At 53.0% G+C, this 21,190-nt stretch overlaps 7 protein-coding genes across 7 annotated transcripts; 4 read left to right on the top strand and 3 right to left on the bottom strand.

Annotated features, from left to right (window-relative positions):
- Nucleotides 1-373: 373 nt before the first annotated feature.
- PG994_010490 (uncharacterized protein) lies at nucleotides 374-2,006 on the top strand (the record flags this gene model as incomplete). Its single annotated transcript, XM_066861899.1, has 5 exons — nucleotides 374-540; nucleotides 720-799; nucleotides 868-1,135; nucleotides 1,310-1,781; nucleotides 1,854-2,006. 5 exons carry the CDS (start codon nucleotides 374-376, stop codon nucleotides 2,004-2,006), a joined length of 1,140 nt encoding a protein of 379 aa, XP_066711009.1.
- A 2,873-nt stretch (nucleotides 2,007-4,879) lies between these two features.
- On the top strand, nucleotides 4,880-7,051 carry PG994_010491 (uncharacterized protein; the record flags this gene model as incomplete). Its single annotated transcript, XM_066861900.1, has 4 exons — nucleotides 4,880-4,994; nucleotides 5,063-5,079; nucleotides 5,163-5,273; nucleotides 5,351-7,051. 4 exons carry the CDS (start codon nucleotides 4,880-4,882, stop codon nucleotides 7,049-7,051), a joined length of 1,944 nt encoding a protein of 647 aa, XP_066711010.1.
- A 299-nt stretch (nucleotides 7,052-7,350) lies between these two features.
- PG994_010492 (uncharacterized protein) lies at nucleotides 7,351-9,136 on the bottom strand (the record flags this gene model as incomplete). Its single annotated transcript, XM_066861901.1, has 4 exons — nucleotides 7,351-8,209; nucleotides 8,272-8,522; nucleotides 8,754-8,843; nucleotides 8,870-9,136. 4 exons carry the CDS (start codon nucleotides 9,134-9,136, stop codon nucleotides 7,351-7,353), a joined length of 1,467 nt encoding a protein of 488 aa, XP_066711011.1.
- A 1,494-nt stretch (nucleotides 9,137-10,630) lies between these two features.
- On the top strand, nucleotides 10,631-12,519 carry PG994_010493 (acyl-CoA dehydrogenase family member 11; the record flags this gene model as incomplete). The annotated part of the gene is made up of 3 exons (XM_066861902.1): nucleotides 10,631-10,648; nucleotides 10,705-10,874; nucleotides 10,929-12,519. The coding sequence occupies 3 exons, from the start codon at nucleotides 10,631-10,633 to the stop codon at nucleotides 12,517-12,519; spliced, it is 1,779 nt and encodes a 592-aa protein (XP_066711012.1).
- A 435-nt stretch (nucleotides 12,520-12,954) lies between these two features.
- PG994_010494 (uncharacterized protein) lies at nucleotides 12,955-13,725 on the top strand (the record flags this gene model as incomplete). The annotated part of the gene is made up of 1 exon (XM_066861903.1): nucleotides 12,955-13,725. One exon carries the CDS (start codon nucleotides 12,955-12,957, stop codon nucleotides 13,723-13,725), a length of 771 nt encoding a protein of 256 aa, XP_066711013.1.
- A 471-nt stretch (nucleotides 13,726-14,196) lies between these two features.
- On the bottom strand, nucleotides 14,197-15,477 carry PG994_010495 (uncharacterized protein; the record flags this gene model as incomplete). Its single annotated transcript, XM_066861904.1, has 1 exon — nucleotides 14,197-15,477. One exon carries the CDS (start codon nucleotides 15,475-15,477, stop codon nucleotides 14,197-14,199), a length of 1,281 nt encoding a protein of 426 aa, XP_066711014.1.
- A 949-nt stretch (nucleotides 15,478-16,426) lies between these two features.
- PG994_010496 (uncharacterized protein) lies at nucleotides 16,427-19,564 on the bottom strand (the record flags this gene model as incomplete). The annotated part of the gene is made up of 1 exon (XM_066861905.1): nucleotides 16,427-19,564. The coding sequence occupies one exon, from the start codon at nucleotides 19,562-19,564 to the stop codon at nucleotides 16,427-16,429; it is 3,138 nt and encodes a 1,045-aa protein (XP_066711015.1).
- Between the last annotated feature and the right edge of the window lie 1,626 nt (nucleotides 19,565-21,190).

Genomic DNA, 21,190 nt, shown 5'->3' on the forward strand with positions numbered 1-21,190 from the left:
AACCCCGTCTTCTTGGACCCCCCCTGGCTGGACAACTCCCGAGTGATTGGGTCGCTACCCTCTCGGTCGACACTATACACACTATACAAGGAACTACCTATGCCCCGAACAAGGGCTTCCCACTTGCGCCAATCTAACGAACGTGGCACTGGTCAACCCCAGAAACTTTGTGCGCGCTGATTCTGAAAATAATTCAGTCCGTTCCTAAACCCGTAAGCCACATGAAACCCAAAATCACCAAGTCAGGTTTCCTCAAGATTGTATGAGTGTGCCATGTCTTACCCCCTACCTGTATTGACTCTACAGGAACCAGGACTTCTGACGCTACGGCAGCCCAAGCAAATACCGGAGATCGTCGACTTCCAAATCAGCCATGGCGTCCAGTAGCAACCCCCCGCCAGAGGACCCCGGCGAGGGATCCAGTCAGCCGCTTCCTCGCTTTGGCGACCGACAGCGTGCTCCTGTGCCAGGCGGCGGCAGCGTCGACCTTATGGGCTATCAATTCAGCTTCCAACAGAATATTGAGGCGGGGACAGGGAAGTCAGTCTTTATAGAAGCAGATGTAAGAAAACGAGCTTTGACACCATCTACACCTGCGGCGACGAGCAAGCTGACTTTACTGGGACCATAGTCCCTCCCCGTCCAGCGCGATCTGTAAGTCTTGGAATTTTTTATATATATATACCAAACTTGACCCGTGACTTACGGCTGTTGTGCAGCGACTGGGAATCGGTCACCAGCAGCGTGACGAACTATCGTATCGAGAATGGAAGGACGTACCACGCATACAAGGACGGATGTAGGTCTACGGCCCAGACGGCCTACCGAATCAGTTACCCGGAGCACTAACATGGTCACACATCGCAGCCTATTTCTATCCGAACGATATAGACGAGCAGGACCGCCAGCAGTTTGAGCACGTCGTCCTCCAACACCTCATGGGCGGCAGACTTTACTTCGCCCCGTACTCGCAGGAACACCCACCTCGGAGGATCCTCGACATCGGCACTGGCACCGGGATTTGGGCGGTAGAGATGGGCTTCGAGTTCCCGACAGCTAAAGTGCTCGGCACCGACTTATCCGCCATTCAACCGACAGATGTGCCCCTGAATGTAGAATTTTACGTGGAGGATACGTAAGTCGGACCTTTTCTTGGCTTTTTATTACTTGTCCGAGCTACTCGCCAGTAGCCTGTGGCTTTCGATTTTGGAGGTTTCGTTCAGGAGAAACTCGTTACAGCTGCCTCCTTCCCTTTGCAGTTTTACAAGCTACCCCCCGAATTTGTTGTCATGGTGCTAACTTCAGAAAGGCGCGACCCATGGCACTGGTACAGGCAAGAGGACCGCTTCGATTACATCCACACACGCATGACGCTTGGATGCTGGGAGGATGTGAAGAACGACGTAGTCCAGAAGTCGTTCGACCAGCTCGAGCCGGGTGGATGGTTCGAAGCACAGGACCTCCTCTCGAGCATTCTCTGCGACGATGGGACCATGGCCGACGACAACCCGCTCAAACTGCATTTCGAAGATATCGAGGACGCCACCGCTTCCGAAGGCCGGCCTCTCCGCAGCGGCGACCAGTGGAGGAGGGCCTGCGAGGAAGTCGGGTTCGTGGACGTGACGGAATACGTGTTTAAGCTTCCCATCAACGGCTGGCCACGCGAGCTGCGGTGGAAGGAGCTGGGGAAGATGTGGGAGGCGAACTTCCTACACGGGATACAGGCTGTCACCTACGGCCCCTTGGGGCGGATACGAAATCTTACCAGGAACCAGATGGAGGTAGGTCCAACAACATAACTACTTGTCCACAGCAACTTCGCCGTTGTTCATGTTCGCTAACGCCTGGCGTAGATGCTCCTGCTCGATGTCCGAAAGTCGATCTCCGATACGAGTGTACACGCTTACCAGAAGTTCTTCATCGTTCTGGGTCGCAAGCCATACCCCGACGAGGAGCGCCACCGGCCTGCGCAGAATACGGAGGATACGCCAATGGCAGACTCCTAAAACGAAACAAAACAGCGAACACTGCTGGATAGTCCCACGGCGTCTCTTAGCGTTGGGGCTCAGCTTCATTGGATGCATGGCGGCTCTTGCGGGCTCCTTACAGGCGTTCAGGGGTATGGTGAGCACATACAATACCCAGGTCCGGATTTCGAGAAAGAAAAAAAGAGAAGAAAAAAGATATAAACGCAACATAGTTCGAATGAGTTTCACGATGCAATGATGATGGCTTACTCGGTGGGGTAATAAAAGGCGACTTCGCCCATGGTGTCAGTTGGGGGTTCATTCACCTCACTTCAAAGCGGCCAAGCGAGTCCATCATCGTACTGCACGAGACAAACTTAGGGATCGCTGCTACCGGGAGTGAATATGAGCCCAAGCTGAGATGGGGGTGTCATTTGATTTGTCGTATAACATAGATGGCATCTTCGCCTGTTTCTTGGTGTGCCAGTGGTGTACTTCTTCTACTTCTATACGTCCCGGATACCATACCATATCATAGCCCGCCATAATTCTACATACAATCTGATATACTAATATGCTCTCTTTGATTCTCTCGCGTATCTCCTCACTAAGAGTAACAGAAAGCCTCCCTGCCGCGCCGCCAATCAGGCTTTTTTACAGGGCAAGGTACGGAACCGAATCTCGTTGTAAAACATTGCTATTGAACAATAAGAGGGAGATTCGACGTAGCATGGGATGACGAAGAAGGAGGGTCTTGAGGGTCCGCGGAAAATTGGGATGTTTATCATCATGGACAACCCACTGATAAGCCTTATATATGATTTTATATACAGGACCCTTTGCCTGCTGACGATATTTTGGAATTGGACAGTGAAGGATCCACGGCGACTTTCGAGCGAAGCGTATCATTATTAAAACGGTGGCAGCATCTCATGCCCACGCTGCCACGGGTATGTACCTATGCATGCAGCTGTGAACCGTGCCTCGCCACATTGCTAGGTAGATGATGATGTTTGTCTTCTCCATACAATAGCGTATGGAGTCGCGATGGTCGACGAGTCAGATTGGCTACTTAATCAAGATGCGCTTTTCAGGGTCCTGAGTGGACCTCTGACGGTCTATGCGATGAGTATTTGTTTGGGACGCAGGAGACTGGCAAATCACCTGCAGGCTTAGTATATCTGATGCTGCAAAGCATCATACGTACATAACGTCGTATTCAATGGCGGACGGTGATTGGCGCTTGATTAACGTCGAAGAGAGGTGGAAACCCAAAAGAAACGCAAACCGTTGGAACGGGGCAGTTTCTACATACAACCACCACCATCCCCGTCGTGTCCTGCAAGTGCAACTTCTGCTGGTAGATACTTCTCATGCTCAGACCTCTATGGCTTGCGATGTAGGTTAGTATTGGGCTGCTTGTCATTAACAATCACGAACTTCTACGAATTGGAGATGTACTGGTCTCTCCGTTTAATAACGAAAACTAGAACATAAGCGTAGTTCTGTACATGCGGCGGCGCAGAAGTGGCTGAAGCAAGCTCAGCCTCCGGCGGCCGGCTTGGCGAACCGCAGCTGCTGCAGCTGCAGTTGGTTTTGTCCAGCAGTGGTGGGTTGGATTCAGATTGGATGCACGCAACCTCTCTTCCCAGAGGCTTAAACGAGATTGAACCACCTTGCCGGGAGGGATTTGGCCCAATCGAGCCCCGAATCCAGAGTCGTTGGAGCCGAGGAAAAAGAAGCAAAAACCTGGACTGGCAGACTGGCCATCGAAAGTCGAGTGAATTGACAGTTCGAATGTTGGCGCGTCACTAATCACGTCGTACATTAGCTATGGGACTATTGATGGATTGACTTGACTTCTCAGGGCAAAATAAAGTGGGCTCTTTCCCCTTTCTCGAACGAGAACGAGAGGGTAGTCAGGAGTGTTGCCTACCCGACACACTACCATTCCTCTATCCGCCCTGCTGGCTGTGCCTGATTGCTGCCGGCTTGGCCTGTCTGTCTTGCCTGTCTGCGTCCAAGGTTAAGGTTAGGGGTTGGGGATGCATGGAAACTCGCATGGAATACCACTAAAATCCCCCCTCCCAGCAATTTGCCATGTTGTTTCTTCCTGTTCAGTGTTGGGACAAGAAGACCAGAAGAACGTGGGATTGATGAATGTGATTGATTCGAATCTGGCATACTTTCTCCTCCTCCTCCTCCTCCTCCTCCTCCTTCCTTCCACGGGCCGTCTTCTCTCGTTTGTTGTGTATATCGTTCTATTACTTGCATTTTTTTCTATTTGTTTACAAGCTACTGTGCCGACCGTGATATTTATTCATTTCGCCCCCGACGTCTGTTCGCTTCGAAAGGCCCAAGATTGACGGGCTGCACACACACGCAACCTTCCGTTTTTGGCGCGACCACTCGATCGACAATCCGATCGATGCACACGCACCTCCAACAATCCTCGAAGCCTCTGCGAAACCACGTGTGAGTGACAAGGACGCGATTCCTCTCTGCCGTACGACGTTGGCCACATAAGGTTGATTGATTCTGGAAAGATTCGACTGGCCACCCAACCGCGCTCGCTCGTAGAAAAATACATATATTGATTCTCAACCGGGTGCTTACTGCCTGCCCCACGTTCGGTGCCGCTCACGCCTCAGCGTTGCATTTGCGTTGGGTCGACCTTAGTATTTACCTCCCGCGATATATAGCGCCCCATCGGGGGATCCATCCGAAACCGCTTGAACACCAACCACCACCGAGATCCCTCCTTCGAGTCCCTTTCCCCGTTCGCCCCGTGTCGAATCGCTTCGTGCTCGAGTTGGGGGTCGAGCGACAGAGCTGGGACTGCCAAACAAGAGTTTACATACCTACACTCTATAGACTACAAGAGCTGCTACGGGGCTCGTACACGCGCAACCATGGCGTCGCTGATAAGCAAGCGCCAACAGGCGCGCAACGAGAAGGCCTTGCAGGACCTCATGCACAGCGTGCCCGGGAACAAAATGTGTGCCGATTGCGGCTCACGAAACCCAGGTGTGTTCTGTATATCCGTACCGACTAGGCCTTGACAGGGAACTGACTGTGTTTTTTGCGTGCCACAGGTTGGGCCTCATGGAGTGTACGTGTATACCTACTGTTCCGACTGTTCGGAACCTTAGAACCGTGTAGCTCTTGAACGATACTAACATGGACATACTTTAGCTGGGCATCTTCCTCTGTATGCGATGCGCCTCTATCCATCGTAAACTGGGAACGCACATTTCCAAGGTAAAGTCGCTGAGTATGGACGGATGGACAAACGATCAGGTCGATGTACGTGTTTACCCCCATGCTTCGACGTCGCAGAAGCCAAACCTTAGAGGTGTGAGGATGCTAACAGTTTCGCGCAGAACATGAAGAAAGTTGGGAATGTGGCATCGAACAAAACCTATAACCCCCAAAACAAGAAGCCCCCAGTGCCAATCGACGCCGACGAAGCCGATTCTGCCATGGAGCGATTCATCCGCTCAAAGTACGCGACGGTTCCGTCATCGAACAGCGCAGGAAGACCAACAAGGAGTCGCAGTGTGGTGTCAGACGAAGGGACACCGCCACCCTTGCCTCCGAAGACGGGAAGCAAGTTCTTCAAGACCGGCTCGATATTCCGGTCCAAGAAATCTTCGGAAAGCCAAAAAGGACCCCGTTCGCCGCCGTCCGATTTACGAAACAAGCCGTCCAAGGTCTTCGGGGCCAGTGTCCATCACGACACCATCGACGATACGGCCCAGAAACTATCGCAGCTGCGGGAGATGGGCTTCGCTGATGACAAGCGCAATGCCATGGTTCTCAAGGGCGTTAATGGCAACTTGGAGAAGACTGTTGAGGCGTTAATACGGTTGGGCGAAGGAGGCGGCGTTTCGCCTGGGCTTGCTACGCCGCGCGCAGAGGCTTTCCCGCCGCAGACATCGCACTCATTGGGGCCACCGCCAAGGACACCAACATCGTCGAGCATGTCGAGACTAAGCCCAGCGGCTAGTCCTGCGTCCAATAATCCGTGGGACATGCCTCCGGCTCAGCCCCAGTCATCGCAATCAACGGGTACGCTCCCAAACAGGAACCCATTCCTTTCGACCAACCCCTTTGGGATGCCTGCGCAACAGGCCGAGTTCACCCTGAATCAGTCTCTGCAGAACCTCTCGTTGGCACCGACTCCACAACCGCAACAGCTGTTTCCCCACCATACAGGGGGCCTGCCAGCTTCGCAGCCGGTCCAGCAACCTCTATACCAGCAGTCTATGACGCCCCCGATACCCCAGAATCAGAACTTCTCCTCCGTGTCTTTCAACAACAACCAGACATACCCGCAGCCTGCCCAGCAGCCGGCCCAGAACAGCTACAACCCCTTCCTTCAGGCACCGGGGCCTCAGCAGCACCATAACTTGTCGTTGAACACGTCGAACGTGCAGAACCAGGGCGCTTACGGAAATAACCCCTTTGCGCGGTCACCCACTAGGATCACGTCTCCGACCTTGGGCCAGATCCCGGAGCAGTCCCAACAAAACTTTTACGCCTCGCCGCAGTCTCTATATGGAAACAATCCCTTCTTGGCCATGAACCAGCCTGCTCAACAGATGCCATATGGGCAGCCGCAACAGCAGCAGCTGCCGCCGCAACAACAACTACAGCAGCCTCAGGCGCAACAGCAATCACAAGGGTTTGATCAGATGTTCTATCAGACACAGCAGCAACAGCAGCCGCAACAGCAGCCAATGCCTCAGTGGCATGATAAGGCTTCCATCATGGCTCTCTACAACTACCCTTCTCTAGCGCCTACGCCTACGCGGCAACCACAGGAACAGGTCCCTCAAAGTGCAACTGGGGCTCCGACCCCGGGCTCTCAATCCGCACCTCAGAGAAGCGCATCCACGCCTTTACCCGGCAATAATAACCCTTTCCTTAATGGCCAAACGGGGGCTGCACCGAATCCCACATCCGGCGGCGGTAGCAGTGCCAGGAGCAGAGACTCGATGAACTTGGGCATGGAGATGGCCTGGAATAACGGCCGACACAGCCCTGACGCCTTCGCCAGTCTGAGCTCCAGAACAGGGTGAATGCGGTCACGATAAATGTAGTATGGGTGGGCCTGTACATAGAAAGATAAAATGTACAATAATAATGTCGCATATAAGATACGGGCCTCCTCTGCCTGCTTTCTTCTGTCACGAAACAGCCTCGCGTGAAACTTACAGTCGACCATTCTTACCCCCTTTTCTTAGACATTCAGGTTATATGTTCTTACTCGACCGCATCACGTGCATACATTGGAGGGAGCGGGGGAAAACAATATAGTACCTATATATACTAACTATTCATGCCTTTTCTCTCCGATGAATTACTTGAATACTATTCGCTATCGATGGATCTCCTTGAGACTAAACTCCTCCCACGGCATCCCGTCGCCCAGCGCCGCGAAGTGGTCGCCGTCGTCGTTGCCGTACCGCACCGCCCGGGCCCACCCCCCCAGCGCGGCCCGCCAGTAGCACATCTCGGCCGCGGGGCTGAAGTAGCCGCGGCCGTGGAACAGGGCCCGCTGCCGCCGGGCGATGCCCTCGGCGGCGCGCGGGTGGGCCTCGAGCCAGGCCACGACGGCCTCGAGGTCGCTCCAGTCGGGCGCCACGAAGACCAGGTTGGGGCCGTCATCTTCTTCTCCTCCGGCGGCGTCGTGGTCCGTGGTGATGTAGCTGCGCGGCCACGCCTGTCGCACCCAGGGCGCCGGGTACGGTGCCAGGGACAGCTTCTCGTGGACGCCGTTGCCATAGTCCTTCGGAGGCCGGAGCTTGCGCTCGATCTTTGTTGTCTCGTTCGTCGTCGTCGTCGTCCTTGTGTTGTCATCTGCTTTTGCAGTCCCTGCCACTGCCAAGGAGGGCAGATCGTAGCTAAAGACGGGCCGCACCAGCTGCGTCAGGTGCTGCATCCAGGCCAGCGGCGGCGTGAGGACGACCGAGGCGCACAGCTGGTGGAACTGGAACCGGCCCGAGTAGGTGATGCCCTCGGTGTGCACGACGTAGCGGTAGCGGCAGAAGTCCTCGATGGCGAGGGCGTTGCTGGCGTTGGCGCCGCCGCCGGTCCACCGCAGCGCCGCGACGTCGGACCAGGGCCGGTCGGCGGCCGTCCGCAGCAGTTCCTGCCGCATCCGGCCCGCGCGCACGTTGTTGAAGTGCGCGGTGCCCGCCAGACGGCGCGGGGGTCTTTGTCGCGCCAGGATAGGCCTGGCGTAGTGGTGGTCCCGTCTTCCAGGTCCCGGATCGCCGCCGCCGCCCGCGCGAAGGACCCGATGAACGGGAGCGGCCACGACCAGAAGCTGAAGTGCGGGATCGGAAAGTAGCCCCGGCCGGGCTTGCTGAGCGACGGGTCCGCCGGCCGCGAGTACGAGAAGGTCGACTCGGCCGGGTCGTCGCGGTGGTTGAGGGCGAAGACGGTGTCGGGGACCTCGAAGGGTGCGGCGCCGTCAGGAGCGCCGCCGCGATCTGGTGCAGGCTGGCCGCGCGGTGTTGGAGCATTGCCTCGGAGAGGTCGGTGCGCCTGCCGGCCTGGAGGATGTAGAGCTGTGTATAATTACATGGCATTAGTACGGATTTGACGTCAACAACACCGAGAGAGGCTGGCCTCCCGTCTCTTGTATACAGAAAAAGGGCAGCTGCCTCCTAAGATATCCGCTGTCGCGATGGTAACCACTTATATTCATTCTCGAGCAACCATGCCGGGAACGATTTATACTCATACGACGCATCCTTAGAAAATCAGGTAACCTACCTTTCCATCCTTTATTTTCGCAATGGTTGGCCCCAACTCGCTAGTCTTGGTCAACGTGAAGGGGCCCTTGTCGACCACGTCGCCAATTTCCTGGGTCAGCCCGGGAATGTGCTGGCGCACTGCTGCGAGGTCATGAAGCGATTGTTCAGTAGCTCAGGCGACAGCTTTTCCCGCGGAGGTTGTTTCTTCGCGCTGCTGCCGCTGCCATAGCTGGCGGCGGGGAAATCATCGAAGTCGGCCGTGGTCGACCTCGACGAGGAGCCCAACTCCTGGTCCGGGTGTAGAAGGAACACGTAAAAGACCAAGAGCACGAGGCTGACGATGGCTACATTGCGCAGGCGTGTGAATTGCGTTGCGCTGATCATCATCCTCTGCCTCCTCATTGCAGACGAAGAGATGTCATTGCTTGGGTGATCGGCTCTCTCTTGCTGGAGTATAAATTGTAGCTTTTGTTCTCGAGTTGTCGAGAAAAACCAAAGACCAAAGTCAGGCCATGATCAGGATGGCTTGGTATGAAGGTGGTGTGGCCACTTTCACTGTGGATGGATTCGGGGGCTGAGCTTCCGAACAGATCGAAAGGACAATAAATACAACCTTAGCAATCATTTGCTATATCACGTAGCATTCTGATTTCAGGAACATTCTTTTTCTACCTGGCTCGTGGATCAAATGTGAGAAAGACTGTACCCATTCTGATCTCGCCAAGAACTCTATTGGCATCACTTTTGTTGAGCCAAGCAGGTAAGTAATAAATAATTAGTAGTAGACACAAGCATCGTCTGACAGCGGCACGTTAATGGGGGCATGCTTGATGGGCAAGGGGAGTCGCTAACAGTTTGCGGGGTGCAGACCTGGGTATACTGAATGCATATTACCCCGCCAATCAGGTAACATAGCCGGGTTTTAATAGAACTTGGGCTTCTGTACAGTTCAAGCTTTCGGCAGCCGTTGCATATATTACGTGATAGCCTGTGCATCGACGGGTGCCCTATGGCCTGGTCAGTTGAGCGTGAATCGTACCGTAGCTGTCGGTTGCTGACAAGGACCGAGTCAGGTAATCGAATCCGCAATCTGCCTGCCCTAACTGTATAATAATGCCAGGTATCCGTCATGAAGACGCTTATGGTATGTCCACCACCACAATCACAAGACATTGCTTGCTTGTTGGGTTGCGTTGTCATATCCTACTAGCCCCTATCGCGACACGTTCACACCGCCTTATGTCCGGACTGTATGTATATCTAACCTATGGCAGCCCTGCCAAGTTGTACTTTGGGCATGTAATACCTGGGGTAGAAGATCAGAACCGTGTGGTATTGGCCGGGCCGAAGGATCGTGTGCTAGTAATGCCAGTAATGCCATTCTCTCGTAGCAATACGGCAGCAAGCATACACGAATGCTAGTGGCAGAGGCCGCGGAACGGTTTCCGCTCCATTTCAATGCACACTACTTGATTAGTGTCCGGGAATCTCTTCAGACGACCATCTAGCGTCGGCTTCACAGCAACAGCGCAACAGCATGCTGGTTCTGTCATTAGGCTTGACGGGTGATAAGTGGTGCATCCGGGGTGAAGTGCGTCTGACTGAGACTGCTACCATCCATTCTCGCCTACATCTCCCTTGCAGATGCTTTAGAGTTCCAATTAAGCCGAATCTCCCCAGCCTGGATAATATGACCCTCGCCAATGTTTGTACTTTTGACATGACCCAGAAATTGTTTTGAGCAACCAACCATGGAGGCATCAAGCGCTGCAATGGAGTTCTTTCAACCCTTGCCTGTCTTGAGAAACCAGGTTCATGACGATCCAACTTGCCAGCGGATGCTCAGTTATAAGCTCACTGTTCCCCACTGCGCGTAAGGGCTTGGCTTTAGCGACCATGCTTACTGATCAGATGGTCAGTCTTCCCTGCCCCCAACCATACTCGGGCAGGTTGGCAGTGAAATCGAGCAGTTAGGCGAGGAGGTCCTCCAACCTCACATCTTTGACTGCGTAACGGATGCCGAGAAGAATCTGCCCTATATACGAGGGAGTGGGAAGAACGCCTTCGGACAGCCCGTGAGTTCTGAGCTTGTGCTATCTGCAGGCTGGAAAACTCTGCAGAATTTGGGTTTTACAAAGGGGTATGTTGAATAAGTCGCAGCTCATTTCCCAACATGTCTGCTGAAAAATCCCAGCTTTTCGGCCCAGGGTTATGAAGATGGGCTCGGCCAGTACACCAGAATGGTCCAGTACATGAGATGTCTGCTTTGGGAAGCGTCAAGCGCCATGACATCTTGTCCCATGGCAATGCAGGACGGCGCCGCCAGGCTGCTGCAATTGCAGCTCGCCGGTGATCGACCTTCACCCGTTGAGAGAAAGGTGTTCCAAAATGCACTGGAGCATCTCAATTCCCGCGACCCAAAGCGAGGATGGACGAGCGGGCAGTGGATGACGGAGAGAACAGGCGGTAGTGACGTCTCCCAGACAGAAACAATCGCGACATATTCGCCTCTGCCAATTGGCGAGGCGCTGTGCGATCCTGCCGAAGGCATCCCGCTTGGCCCGTGGAGCATATCTGGGTTTAAATGGTTCGCGAGCGCGGCGGACAGCAATATGACCATACTGCTCGCCAAAACCCCGAAAGGCCTCAGCGCATTCTATGCACCGCTGCGTCGTTTCAACCCCACGCTGGTTAGAACCGCCTTGGGAGACCAGGGAACAGCCGAGCTCAACGGGGTGACAATCTCACGACTAAAGAACAAAATGGGAACCAAGCCCCTACCTTCGGCAGAACTCGTACTCGATGGCATGAGAGGCTGGCTAGTCGGGGAAGAAGGACGGGGCATACAGACCATATCCACGATTCTCACCATAACCCGAGTCCGCACCAACATCGGTGCCATGGGCTTCTTGGGCCGAGGCTTAGCCATCGTACGCGCCTTTACCAAGGTCCGAGTGGTCGGCGCAGGCAAAGGAGCCCGCATCAGGCTCTTCGATAACGCTCTGCATATGCAGACCCTAAGCGATATGACGATAGAGTACCACGGCATGATGTTATTGACCTTTTACAGCTCATACGTCATGGGGCTGGAAGAGCATGCAGACCAGAGCCAAAGTCCACCGCCAGCGGCAGTCGCGAGAATTACTCCCCAGAGAGAGTCGGTAACCCCCCCACTCCGAATATTGACTCCAGTTTTGAAGGCATACTGCACGAAGCAGTGTATCCCGCTGCTCTACGCATGCATGGAAAGTATGGGTGGTGTTGGATACCTCGAGAACTCAGAAACGGGGTATCTCAACATCGCGCGGCTCTTCCGAGATGCCTGCGTCCTCAACATCTGGGAGGGGACAACGGATGTCCTGAGCGTCGACCTTCTTCGTGTTTTGAAGCACCCGCAGTCCGGGACAGCCAGCATGGTGGCGCTAGATGCTCTGATCAACCAAGCAGCAGGAGGGGAAGACGTGATCATGTCGAAATGGAGAGAGCTGAGGCAGTTGATGGAGGCCACAGTCCAGGCAGACTTTCTCAGCCAGGCAAGAGACGTGTTATGGGCAATCGCCGAGATTCTCCAGGCAGGTCTTTTCTGTGCTGAAGCCGAGGCGTGTCCAGACCAGAGAACGCAGGAGATGTGCCGCCGCTATCTTTCCAAGAAGCGATTCAAGGGGGAATCCCGCATGTCTGAAGCCAGAGACATGAGGACGGTACTGAGATCCAACCAAGAGGTTGTATTCGGTTCCGATTTCGAAGTGCCATCACCACACAGCATGCTGAGCTCCAAGATGTAGCTCGTATGATGGAGGGTGCGAAGGGTGCAATTCGAGGACTCGAGTGACAGATAGATGCAACAATTGCTGTGCAATATGACGCCGTGCCAGGGAGTAACAATTAGGTTAGACCTTGGCCGAATCAGTCAGAGACGCTTCAGGTTTCGTTTGATTGCAATGCTGCTGATCTGATGCCTTATTTGAGGAAGGGACCCGTGCCAAAGCGAAAAGCGGGGCGGTTTCCTACCAAGCAGCCAAGCCATCCGTCTCAAAGTGAAAGTGGGCGTTCAACCAAACCACTAGGTTAGCAACTGCCTGTAGTGAGTGATCGGGTGTCTCGTTTGCCGAGAGAAAAGAAAGAAAACAGAGGCTTGCATTCTATTCTATTGCCTCTCATGATCTACAATCGATCCCTTCTGTCTAGCAATCTTGGACTCAGAAATGTGCCACTAAGCCATGGCTTCAAGAGCGCCACATCAGGCACCACCAGCCTCAACCGAAGCCGTCTTTCATGATGACGACCCTCCACCTCCGTACACGGTCCTCGAGGAATCCGAGACTGCTGCCCTGCTCGGTGGTGGAGGAAGCGGCAGTGGCACCCCGGGCGAAAACCACGAAGCCGCTCCGCCGCGGCGTCCATCCGGCAGGGGAAGAGGAGGAAGAAGGAGGCTGCTACCGCTCTCCAATCTCATGACCGTCTTCCTCGCCTGCATCTTAGGCACCTTCCTCTCCACGTGTCCGATCACCCGCCAATCCGTACCGCAGCTACCGCGCCTGGCCCTCATAACCCTGTGCGCCTCGCTCGTGACCCTGCTCTCCCCCAGCCTGAGCGTCAGCATCCGCATCTGCTGTTGTTGCTGCCGTCGTCGCGGTCGCGGTCGCCGGGGCGGCCCCGCCAAGGAACCCATCGTCGCGCGCCGCCTGATCGCCGCGTACCTGGGCCTCTACCTGGCCGCCTACGCCCTTTTCGGCCTGGCCGAGGAGGTCGGGTTCGAGACCAGCTCCGTGGGCGCCGTCGTCTTCGGCCACCGCACCGTCGCCGTGGGGCTGCAGCCGGGCTACGTCGCGCGGGCCGTTATGGTGGCCGTGGGGTTCGCGATGCAGCGGGCTTCGGGCCTGTTCTCGACCTGCCACATCCTGGCCACGTACCTACTCCTGCTGGCGTGGGTGTATGCCGATGCCCCGATCACGATCCTTAGTCTGGCAACCGGGCGGAAGCATTGGTGATGCGGCCGGTGCGGCATCGTAAGTCTTGCGTCTCTCGTGTGAGCTTCCAAGTCGTATAAGACGATGCATCTCTTATTATTGCAATCAAGGTTATGGGTTTGGGGGGACTATTGTACATACACTGATTTGCTGGGTAGGCGTTAGTTAGTAAATATGGAGGGGGATGGTCAGGCGAGCATACACATGCAAAGGATTATGACCGACACAGCGTGTCGTGTCTTATCTGCAAACTGATTCGATGTACTCTGGTCGCACCAAGGTTGCAAGGTCTGTATAACTCTTCCAGATTAGGTACAATAATATGTAACTGCCCACCATTACTACACCCTGTATTACCATTACCTCATTACGTTTCACCAAGCGCATGCTCTCGAAATCATGTTGGAGAGCAATATTCTAGCTTCTCCAAAAAAGCTCGCCTAGACGACCAACGCATCGCACATCCGAACAATACCTGCCTCACCCTGACCCTCACGAACATGAAACGATCCATGCTCCTACCCCATCTGCGTATTGGGAGCCTGAGCCCACGCCAGCCTGCATAAAGGAGAGCGAAAATTGGTTCACGCTGCTAGCCAGCCAGCTAACCTTTCTGTCTCCCCCATATTCGGCCGGCAACGCGTTGCAATCAAAAGTGCCAAAGATTGGTGTTGTTCCTGGATAGACCTGCTGGAGTGCCGAACTGTTCCAGGGAATAGACCCAGCGCCGTCTGTCAGAGAGAAGACCATACCGGAGTTTGAGAGCAGCTCTTGCTCGGAGCCGCTGAAGTCGAAGCATGGATACCCCGATGGTAAGGTACTACAGAATGGGAGCCGGAACTGCAGCGCACACAACTTCCCAGCGGTGGGAGCAAAAGAGCTTGGTATCCTGTACGTGAGCATGGTGCTTTTCGTGGGTGTGATTGATACATTTGCTGATGTGTCAGATATCCCGTCCTCTGTAGGGAATCCGATCTGGATGGGGGCAATCGATGGAGCCGAACCTGCCACCATACATGAAGCAGAGGCACTTGTGGACGTGTTGGATGTGCTCGATGGCGCCAGTGTCGTTCTTGAGACGGCAAAGGTCGTAGTGTCGGCTAGGCTCGATGATATGGATGTTGCTGTTGCTGAACCGGTAGCCAATGTAGCATTTGCCGCAGCTCTAGAGCTAGTTGTGCTCGCAGAGCCTAGTATTTTTTGTGTCACATCAGGGGTGCTTGTGATGCCAACAATCGTTGTCTTCGTGGTCGTTCTCATGGCAGAAGGTGCCGAGACTGGGTGATCATCCGGAGCAAAGCACCCCGAAGTCTGGTCTTTTGCAAGCAAAACCAGTTCCAGGCAATCCGAGGTCGCCACCTTCGACGATGAGTAAACTCTATAGCCGCCATTGTTGCTGAAACCTGCTGAACAGGCAACAAAGGCAGCGTTTCCACCGTCATAGGTAAGCTCGCTCAAGGTGTCCAAACTATGCTCCAATTTGAATCGTGAGGGGGCAACTGCATCAGCACGGCACTTGAATTGGTGTCCAGGTTCTTCCACAGAACACTTATTTCCAAGTGAATCAGAGATAGTGCCAGTGGACTTCTCGAGACAGAGGGTCACTGGCTGGCTGGCTCCTCCAAATACAAGGTCGCCGGTCTGGGTCTCTCGGAGGGCCCCTCCGAGCGTGCCATCCTTGATGAGGTTGAAGCAACAGCGCGACGAAGCTTGCTGTGGGCGGATCATTGCTGCTACGCTCATCAGAAGAGCCAGAAGTGGACACGGCTTCATGATGGGTAGGTCCTTGGCAGATCTTCCCAAGGATATGAGATGACGTGGCGTTACGAGAGATATGACTTCAACAGGTGATGGCGAGGAAGTGATCGGCATATAAACCGTCTTGTCGAGTGTTTGCAAGCGAGCTGAGGAGGCTGGATGTGTGTGAGAATGGCGGGTTGGCGCTAGGGAAGGTCGCGAAGAGACTGCCAAACAGACAGAAACGAAGGAAAGAATACGCCGGTGAGGTTGGGTGGCTTAAAAGAAGTAGAAATATCGGTGACATAAATGATTCAAACGATTGTGTGGGACTCGGGAGGTTGACAGCGGAATGCTGCGTGGGAGGCGTTCTTGCTAAAAGGTAAGACAAAGTGGAAGGCAGGGGCTGGATGGAACAACGTGAAAAATAGTAGAACTAGCCGACTTCTAAATAATGAACAGACAGGACGGAATGCTCGGTATGAGTAACGAAAGTGGAAAGACCAAGCGACATTCAAAGAACACAGAATGCATCTAAAATGAACGGAAGGAAGCTGCCACCAGTGTTAAAAAATTACTGACTTACATTGACAGTTCACACAACTTCTATTTCGTGACACAAGGTCAAGACACGACGGATAGGGATTATATTGCAATATCTACGTGCATCGAATTGTGAGAATTCATCTGCCACTCAAAAGTAAATACCTGGAAACCACGCCATCTGGTCACCTGTCACAACTCACTCTACTGGGTGCAACATCGAACGACCACAACGCGTATCACACACTAGAATACTGTTAAACATAGAACCCGATTGGAGCGACCTTCTTGCGCCACAAAAAAAAAACATAGAAGTAAACGGCACGATATAGTGTGCCATGAATTGAGTGTCTTGGTCCTTTGCGGGGTGATTTCCTGTCGCTTCTCATCTAATATATCTCCTAAAGTATGGGTATCATCACATGAATTCATAAATCATAACTCATCCGTACGTATCGTCATCATCCAAAGGCCAAACAGCTGTTCTTGGAAACGACCAAGTTGGGGCCGGTGAAGGCGTCGGCTCCTTGATTTGGGTGCCATTGTCAAAGGACGACATCTTTGCCTGATCCTTGTCAACAGGACCACTGTGTAGCAAAGAACCCTGGCCAGCTCGTTGTGCGGCCTTATTCTGTTCCATTCTGGCCATCACTTCTTCCAAAAAACCATTGCCTGCCTCGTTGTCCTCTGACTTCGCATTATCAGGCTGTTCGAGATGGTCAAGGCGTTTCTTGTAGAAAGTGTCCAGGCAATTGCGGCGATCTTCTTGTGTCATGCTCTCAACGGCTAATGCGAATTCCGTCGCATTTGAGAAACCAAACGTCTTCGCCATCGTACAGAACTGCCGCTGCATGACGTCCTCAGGGGGGTTGTACCGAAAGCTGATCGATGTGGTGCCCGCACCCTCATCCTCACTGTCAAAGACGGCACGACCAATAGGACCCGCGTCCTGACTACCCTCTAGCTGTGCCTGCCGAGACAGGCGATCTTCGATTTTGGAAGACCCTACAACTTCTGAGTTATCGTGAGTGTATTCGACACCAGCAGATGCGAGAATCGCCTGGATGGCATCGCTTTTTCGTTTTGACTTCGCCCCTATTGTGGAGTCAGGGCGCTTAGCCTTATCGTCCTTCGTCAGCAAGGCAGCCAATTGACTCAACCCTCCGTTCCCGTCGTCGGCATCTTCTTCCTGCTTGATGACTTGGGTGTCATCGTCCTTGACCGCCTTTTCCATATCAATATCCACCAGATTCACGCCAGCCTTTGCCTCGGCTATGTTGGTTTTGTTGACAATCTCCCGTAGTACGATCTGATCGCCATGGAAGGCCAGCAAATTGCCGAGTCCGAAAATCTCACCCTTGCGTTCTTTATCTTGCTGGACACCCTTGAAGTAACGTCGTTCATTCGATGCATTATAGCCGATGTTTGCCTGCTGTTGTTTGTATATCTGTCGCGCATACGTAATTTCCTCGATGGTGCCCGCAGAGATTAGTCGGTACACATCCACATCTCGAACTTGGCCTATTCGATATGCGCGATCTTGGGCCTGGAGATCATAGGCCGGGTTCCAGTGAGGGTCCATGATGACCACTTTGTTGGCCGAAGTAATGTTGAGACCGACACCTCCAGCTTTGGTGGATATAAGAAACACGAACTGATTCGGATCCGCGTTGAAATCATCAACTGTTTGTTGGCGTTCCTCATAACTGAGGGAGCCGTCAAGGTAACTGACACTGTAGCTCGTATTGCTGAATAGATGCTGAAGGACCCTGAGCAATCTAACGCTGTGAGAGAAGACGAGGACTTTGTTGCCGCTTCCATGCCAAAACCGCAGCAACTTCTTCAGAACGACCCATTTCCCGCAATACTCCGGATCAGAAAGACTGAGGAGTGAGTCGCGGTTGTTGTAAAGAGTGCGCCAATTGTCAGGCACCGCAGCTTGGAGATACTTGAGGTCACGCGTCTGCTTGGTGCTTACTTCGGTATGTTGGGGGATCAGCAGAGTAAGATGGTTCGATAGCTTTTGCAGCGACATGACGATAGGAAAGACCAATGCTCTCCAACTATCCCCATTCGCATTCACTATGTGACAACAGAATCCACGTTTGTTACCAGAGCCGCACTCGCAGACTTCATGAGCCGTCTTCACGAACTCAACCAGCGGGCTAGTCACCAGATTCTCGTAAGCCTGCCGCTGAATTTCTGATAATGGACAGAAAACAACCTTGTCACTCTTCTTCGGTAGTTGGTCGGCGATGAGGCTTTTCATACGTCGCAAAAAGAATCGAGGCAAAAGATTCTCCTTGAGCATTCTGGCAGTTTTCCTACCAGTGCTCAATTGCTGTTTCGTCGCGTCGTGGGACTGCCCAATAGTAAGGGGCTTGCAAATGGTCTGCTTCCACTCGCCCATAGTGCCCAGGACACCGGGATTGGTCCAATTAAGGAGAGTCCAAAGCTCTTCGTATCTATTTTGTATCGCAGTACCGGTCAAGCCGATGCGACACAATGCGTTGACCTCGTTCATTGCGCGAGTCACCTCGGCCTTGACGTCTTTGATTGAATGGCATTCGTCGGCTACCACTACATCCCAAGGCACTGAATTCACCTGGTCGCGGTTGTTTTTGTATGTCGTGTATGTTGTGATTAAAATCTCGATTCTGCCAGCTCGAGCACTGTCAAGGACATCTTCTTTGCCCGTACCATGGTAGAGGTCGGTATTCCACCAACCCCAACGATTCAGTTCATTCTTCCAGTTCTGGGTCAAGGAGCCAGGGCAAATAATCAGGGTACGAGGATACCAACGTTCGGTCGCCCGTCGAAATTTGCGCATTCTCTTGGCGTCTCTTTTGCCACCAGTCTTGCCATAGGCCACAGTAAGGAATGCGGCGACTTGCACCGTCTTCCCTAATCCCATATCGTCGCCAAGGATACCTCCCTTTTGGTAGACGAAGAGCTCATGCAGGAACTCCACTCCCTCGATCTGATAGTCACGCAGGTACTGCGCGATCGACGCGGGAATCACTCCGAGAGTTCCTTTGATCTGAATATCTTTGTAGCCCCGGCATGGTTGGACCCCGCTCAATGGGTCAAACTGAGGCTTCTCCTCCAGTTTTTCCAGCTCCTCATCTTCAGAGAATTGTAGGTCACTGTAATCGGGTGCCAGACGTAAGCCTGCTTCCTTAAGGGCCTCACAACCCTGGTCAAAGTTTCGTCTTCGAGATTGCAGGTACTGAGGCAACGACTTCTCGGGTAGATCCTCCTCCAAGTCCGGTGAGCTGGCGGCTTTACGCTGTGTTTTCCCCTTCCCTCGATCTTTGTGCGCTGCAGCTGTTGTAGCTAAGCCCTTACCCTTGGAGTTGCGCGATGCTTTTGACTTTTGTAGTTTTCGCCTCTGAAAGGCCTCAAACGTAACGTCGTCCTCATCGTCGGTCCAGTCAACTTTATCAAATATTTCATCTTGAGGCTTTCGCTTTTCTAGCTGGGTTGGATTGCTGGAGGTGGCGGGTGCGGAATCGCGTTCCGATTCAGAAGCTGTGGTGAAATCATTCGAGATGTCAATGGCAACCGACCTGCACGCCATGATTTGGTGGTAGACTGTTGCGATTGAAGCAGTATGGGAACTGAAGCTGGTACCATTTCATGACAATGGAAGGTTAATTAGAAGTGTAGAACAAAGGTTGAATTCATTGCCTCCAGCGCAGCAACACGCTATGGGCAGTCGCGCTGTCACGTGACTCTACTCACTCAAATCGGGCACTGCGACAACGAGATGACCTAGCTTGAAGATGATATCTAAGCTTGATTCGTGTACTTACTTCAAGCTGCTCGTCTGCTCAGGTCAACCTCTCCGATGCAGCCTCACTTGGTGTTCTTTCGTGGACACGAGGAGATTAGCAATGAATCACAAGACACTTTCGTGACGAGTTCCCTCGCCCTGATGCCCCGGCATTTGGAGAATATCTCAAGGCGAATGCTGTACGTTGTTTCAGTGGCCTTGACGGGAATATTAGCTATTGAGATACTGTTCCGTAAAGGCTTTCTATGCGTGACCATCACCACTGATATGCTATCGCTTGGGATCAACATGCCATGCAAGGCCGTCGTTTTCATGGAAGATATGGTATTCATACGGCTTTGAACTACCGAAAGGCGTCGAAGCGTGCTGGCTGCAGAGGCTTTGATCTCTTGGGAAATGTGGTACTCGCCGACATTAAGCCACGAGGAATATTTGAGATCATGTCTTCGAGACTTCCTGATCTGAGAGGGGTCAAGTTGTCCTCTTAACAAAACTCCGAGTGTAAATAACAAGATCCGCAAAGGCTCTGTCCACATCATCTTGAAGAATTTCACCTTGATTTTGTCGATCGTTGTCGCGAGCTTAAAGAATTATACCAACAACGAAAACCATAGGTAGCGATACTGAAGCCGGAGGCTTTGGCTTTTCAGCTAACGGCGCATCTGAAGTACCCAATGCCGAGCACGGGACTTTAGAACATGCCCAGAACTTAGAAGGCCTTTGCTATGTTGTTAGAAGAGCATGACAACAAAACTGTGGAAACAGGCAAGTTGATGGCCTAAGAACTGGCATGGCAAAGAGATGTACGGGCATGTACTAACCTAGATCGCATCTGAAACGTAAAAAATGGAAACGACATTCCTCACTACAGTATGTATGTTGGCCATCCTAGCCGTCGATCTGGTAACCTAAGGAGCTGCCAGCCAGCTGGATCGATAAATCGCATGCAAGGTTGTATTCCGCCCTATAACGAACGGGGTTGAAGACGGGCCCATGGAAGGGGGTACTTGGATACTTGCTGAGTGCTTAGGTCTAGCCTAGCACTGCAGATTGACGTAAGCACACCCTGTGACGTTTTCACTCTAGGACCAAGTCCCGCCGTCATTAGCAGGTTCTTTGCACAAAGGCCCAACCCGATCGGCATTTTCGGCATGCTTGGGTCCAGGCTGATATTGACGGACGGAGGCACTTGTGAATACATACCTGTAGCCTGTGTAATAAGAACAAGATTCATTACATTAGGACATCAGCTGAGCTATTCTATGTCATTTCACTTCAGACCAGACGGGCCGCGGTAGAAAGAAAAAAAACAAGGCTTATGTACTTATTCGGATGCTCCTGAGGATTGCTTATTCCTATTCCCACTTTGCTTACAGCACAAACGAAGCTCAGCTCTCTTCACCAGAAAGG

The sequence above is a fragment of the Apiospora phragmitis genome (genome assembly GCF_038363925.1).
Source record: "Apiospora phragmitis strain CBS 135458 chromosome Unknown utg000010l:1.0-9815664.0:1.0-9183399.0, whole genome shotgun sequence".
Taxonomy (NCBI): domain Eukaryota; kingdom Fungi; phylum Ascomycota; class Sordariomycetes; order Amphisphaeriales; family Apiosporaceae; genus Apiospora; species Apiospora phragmitis.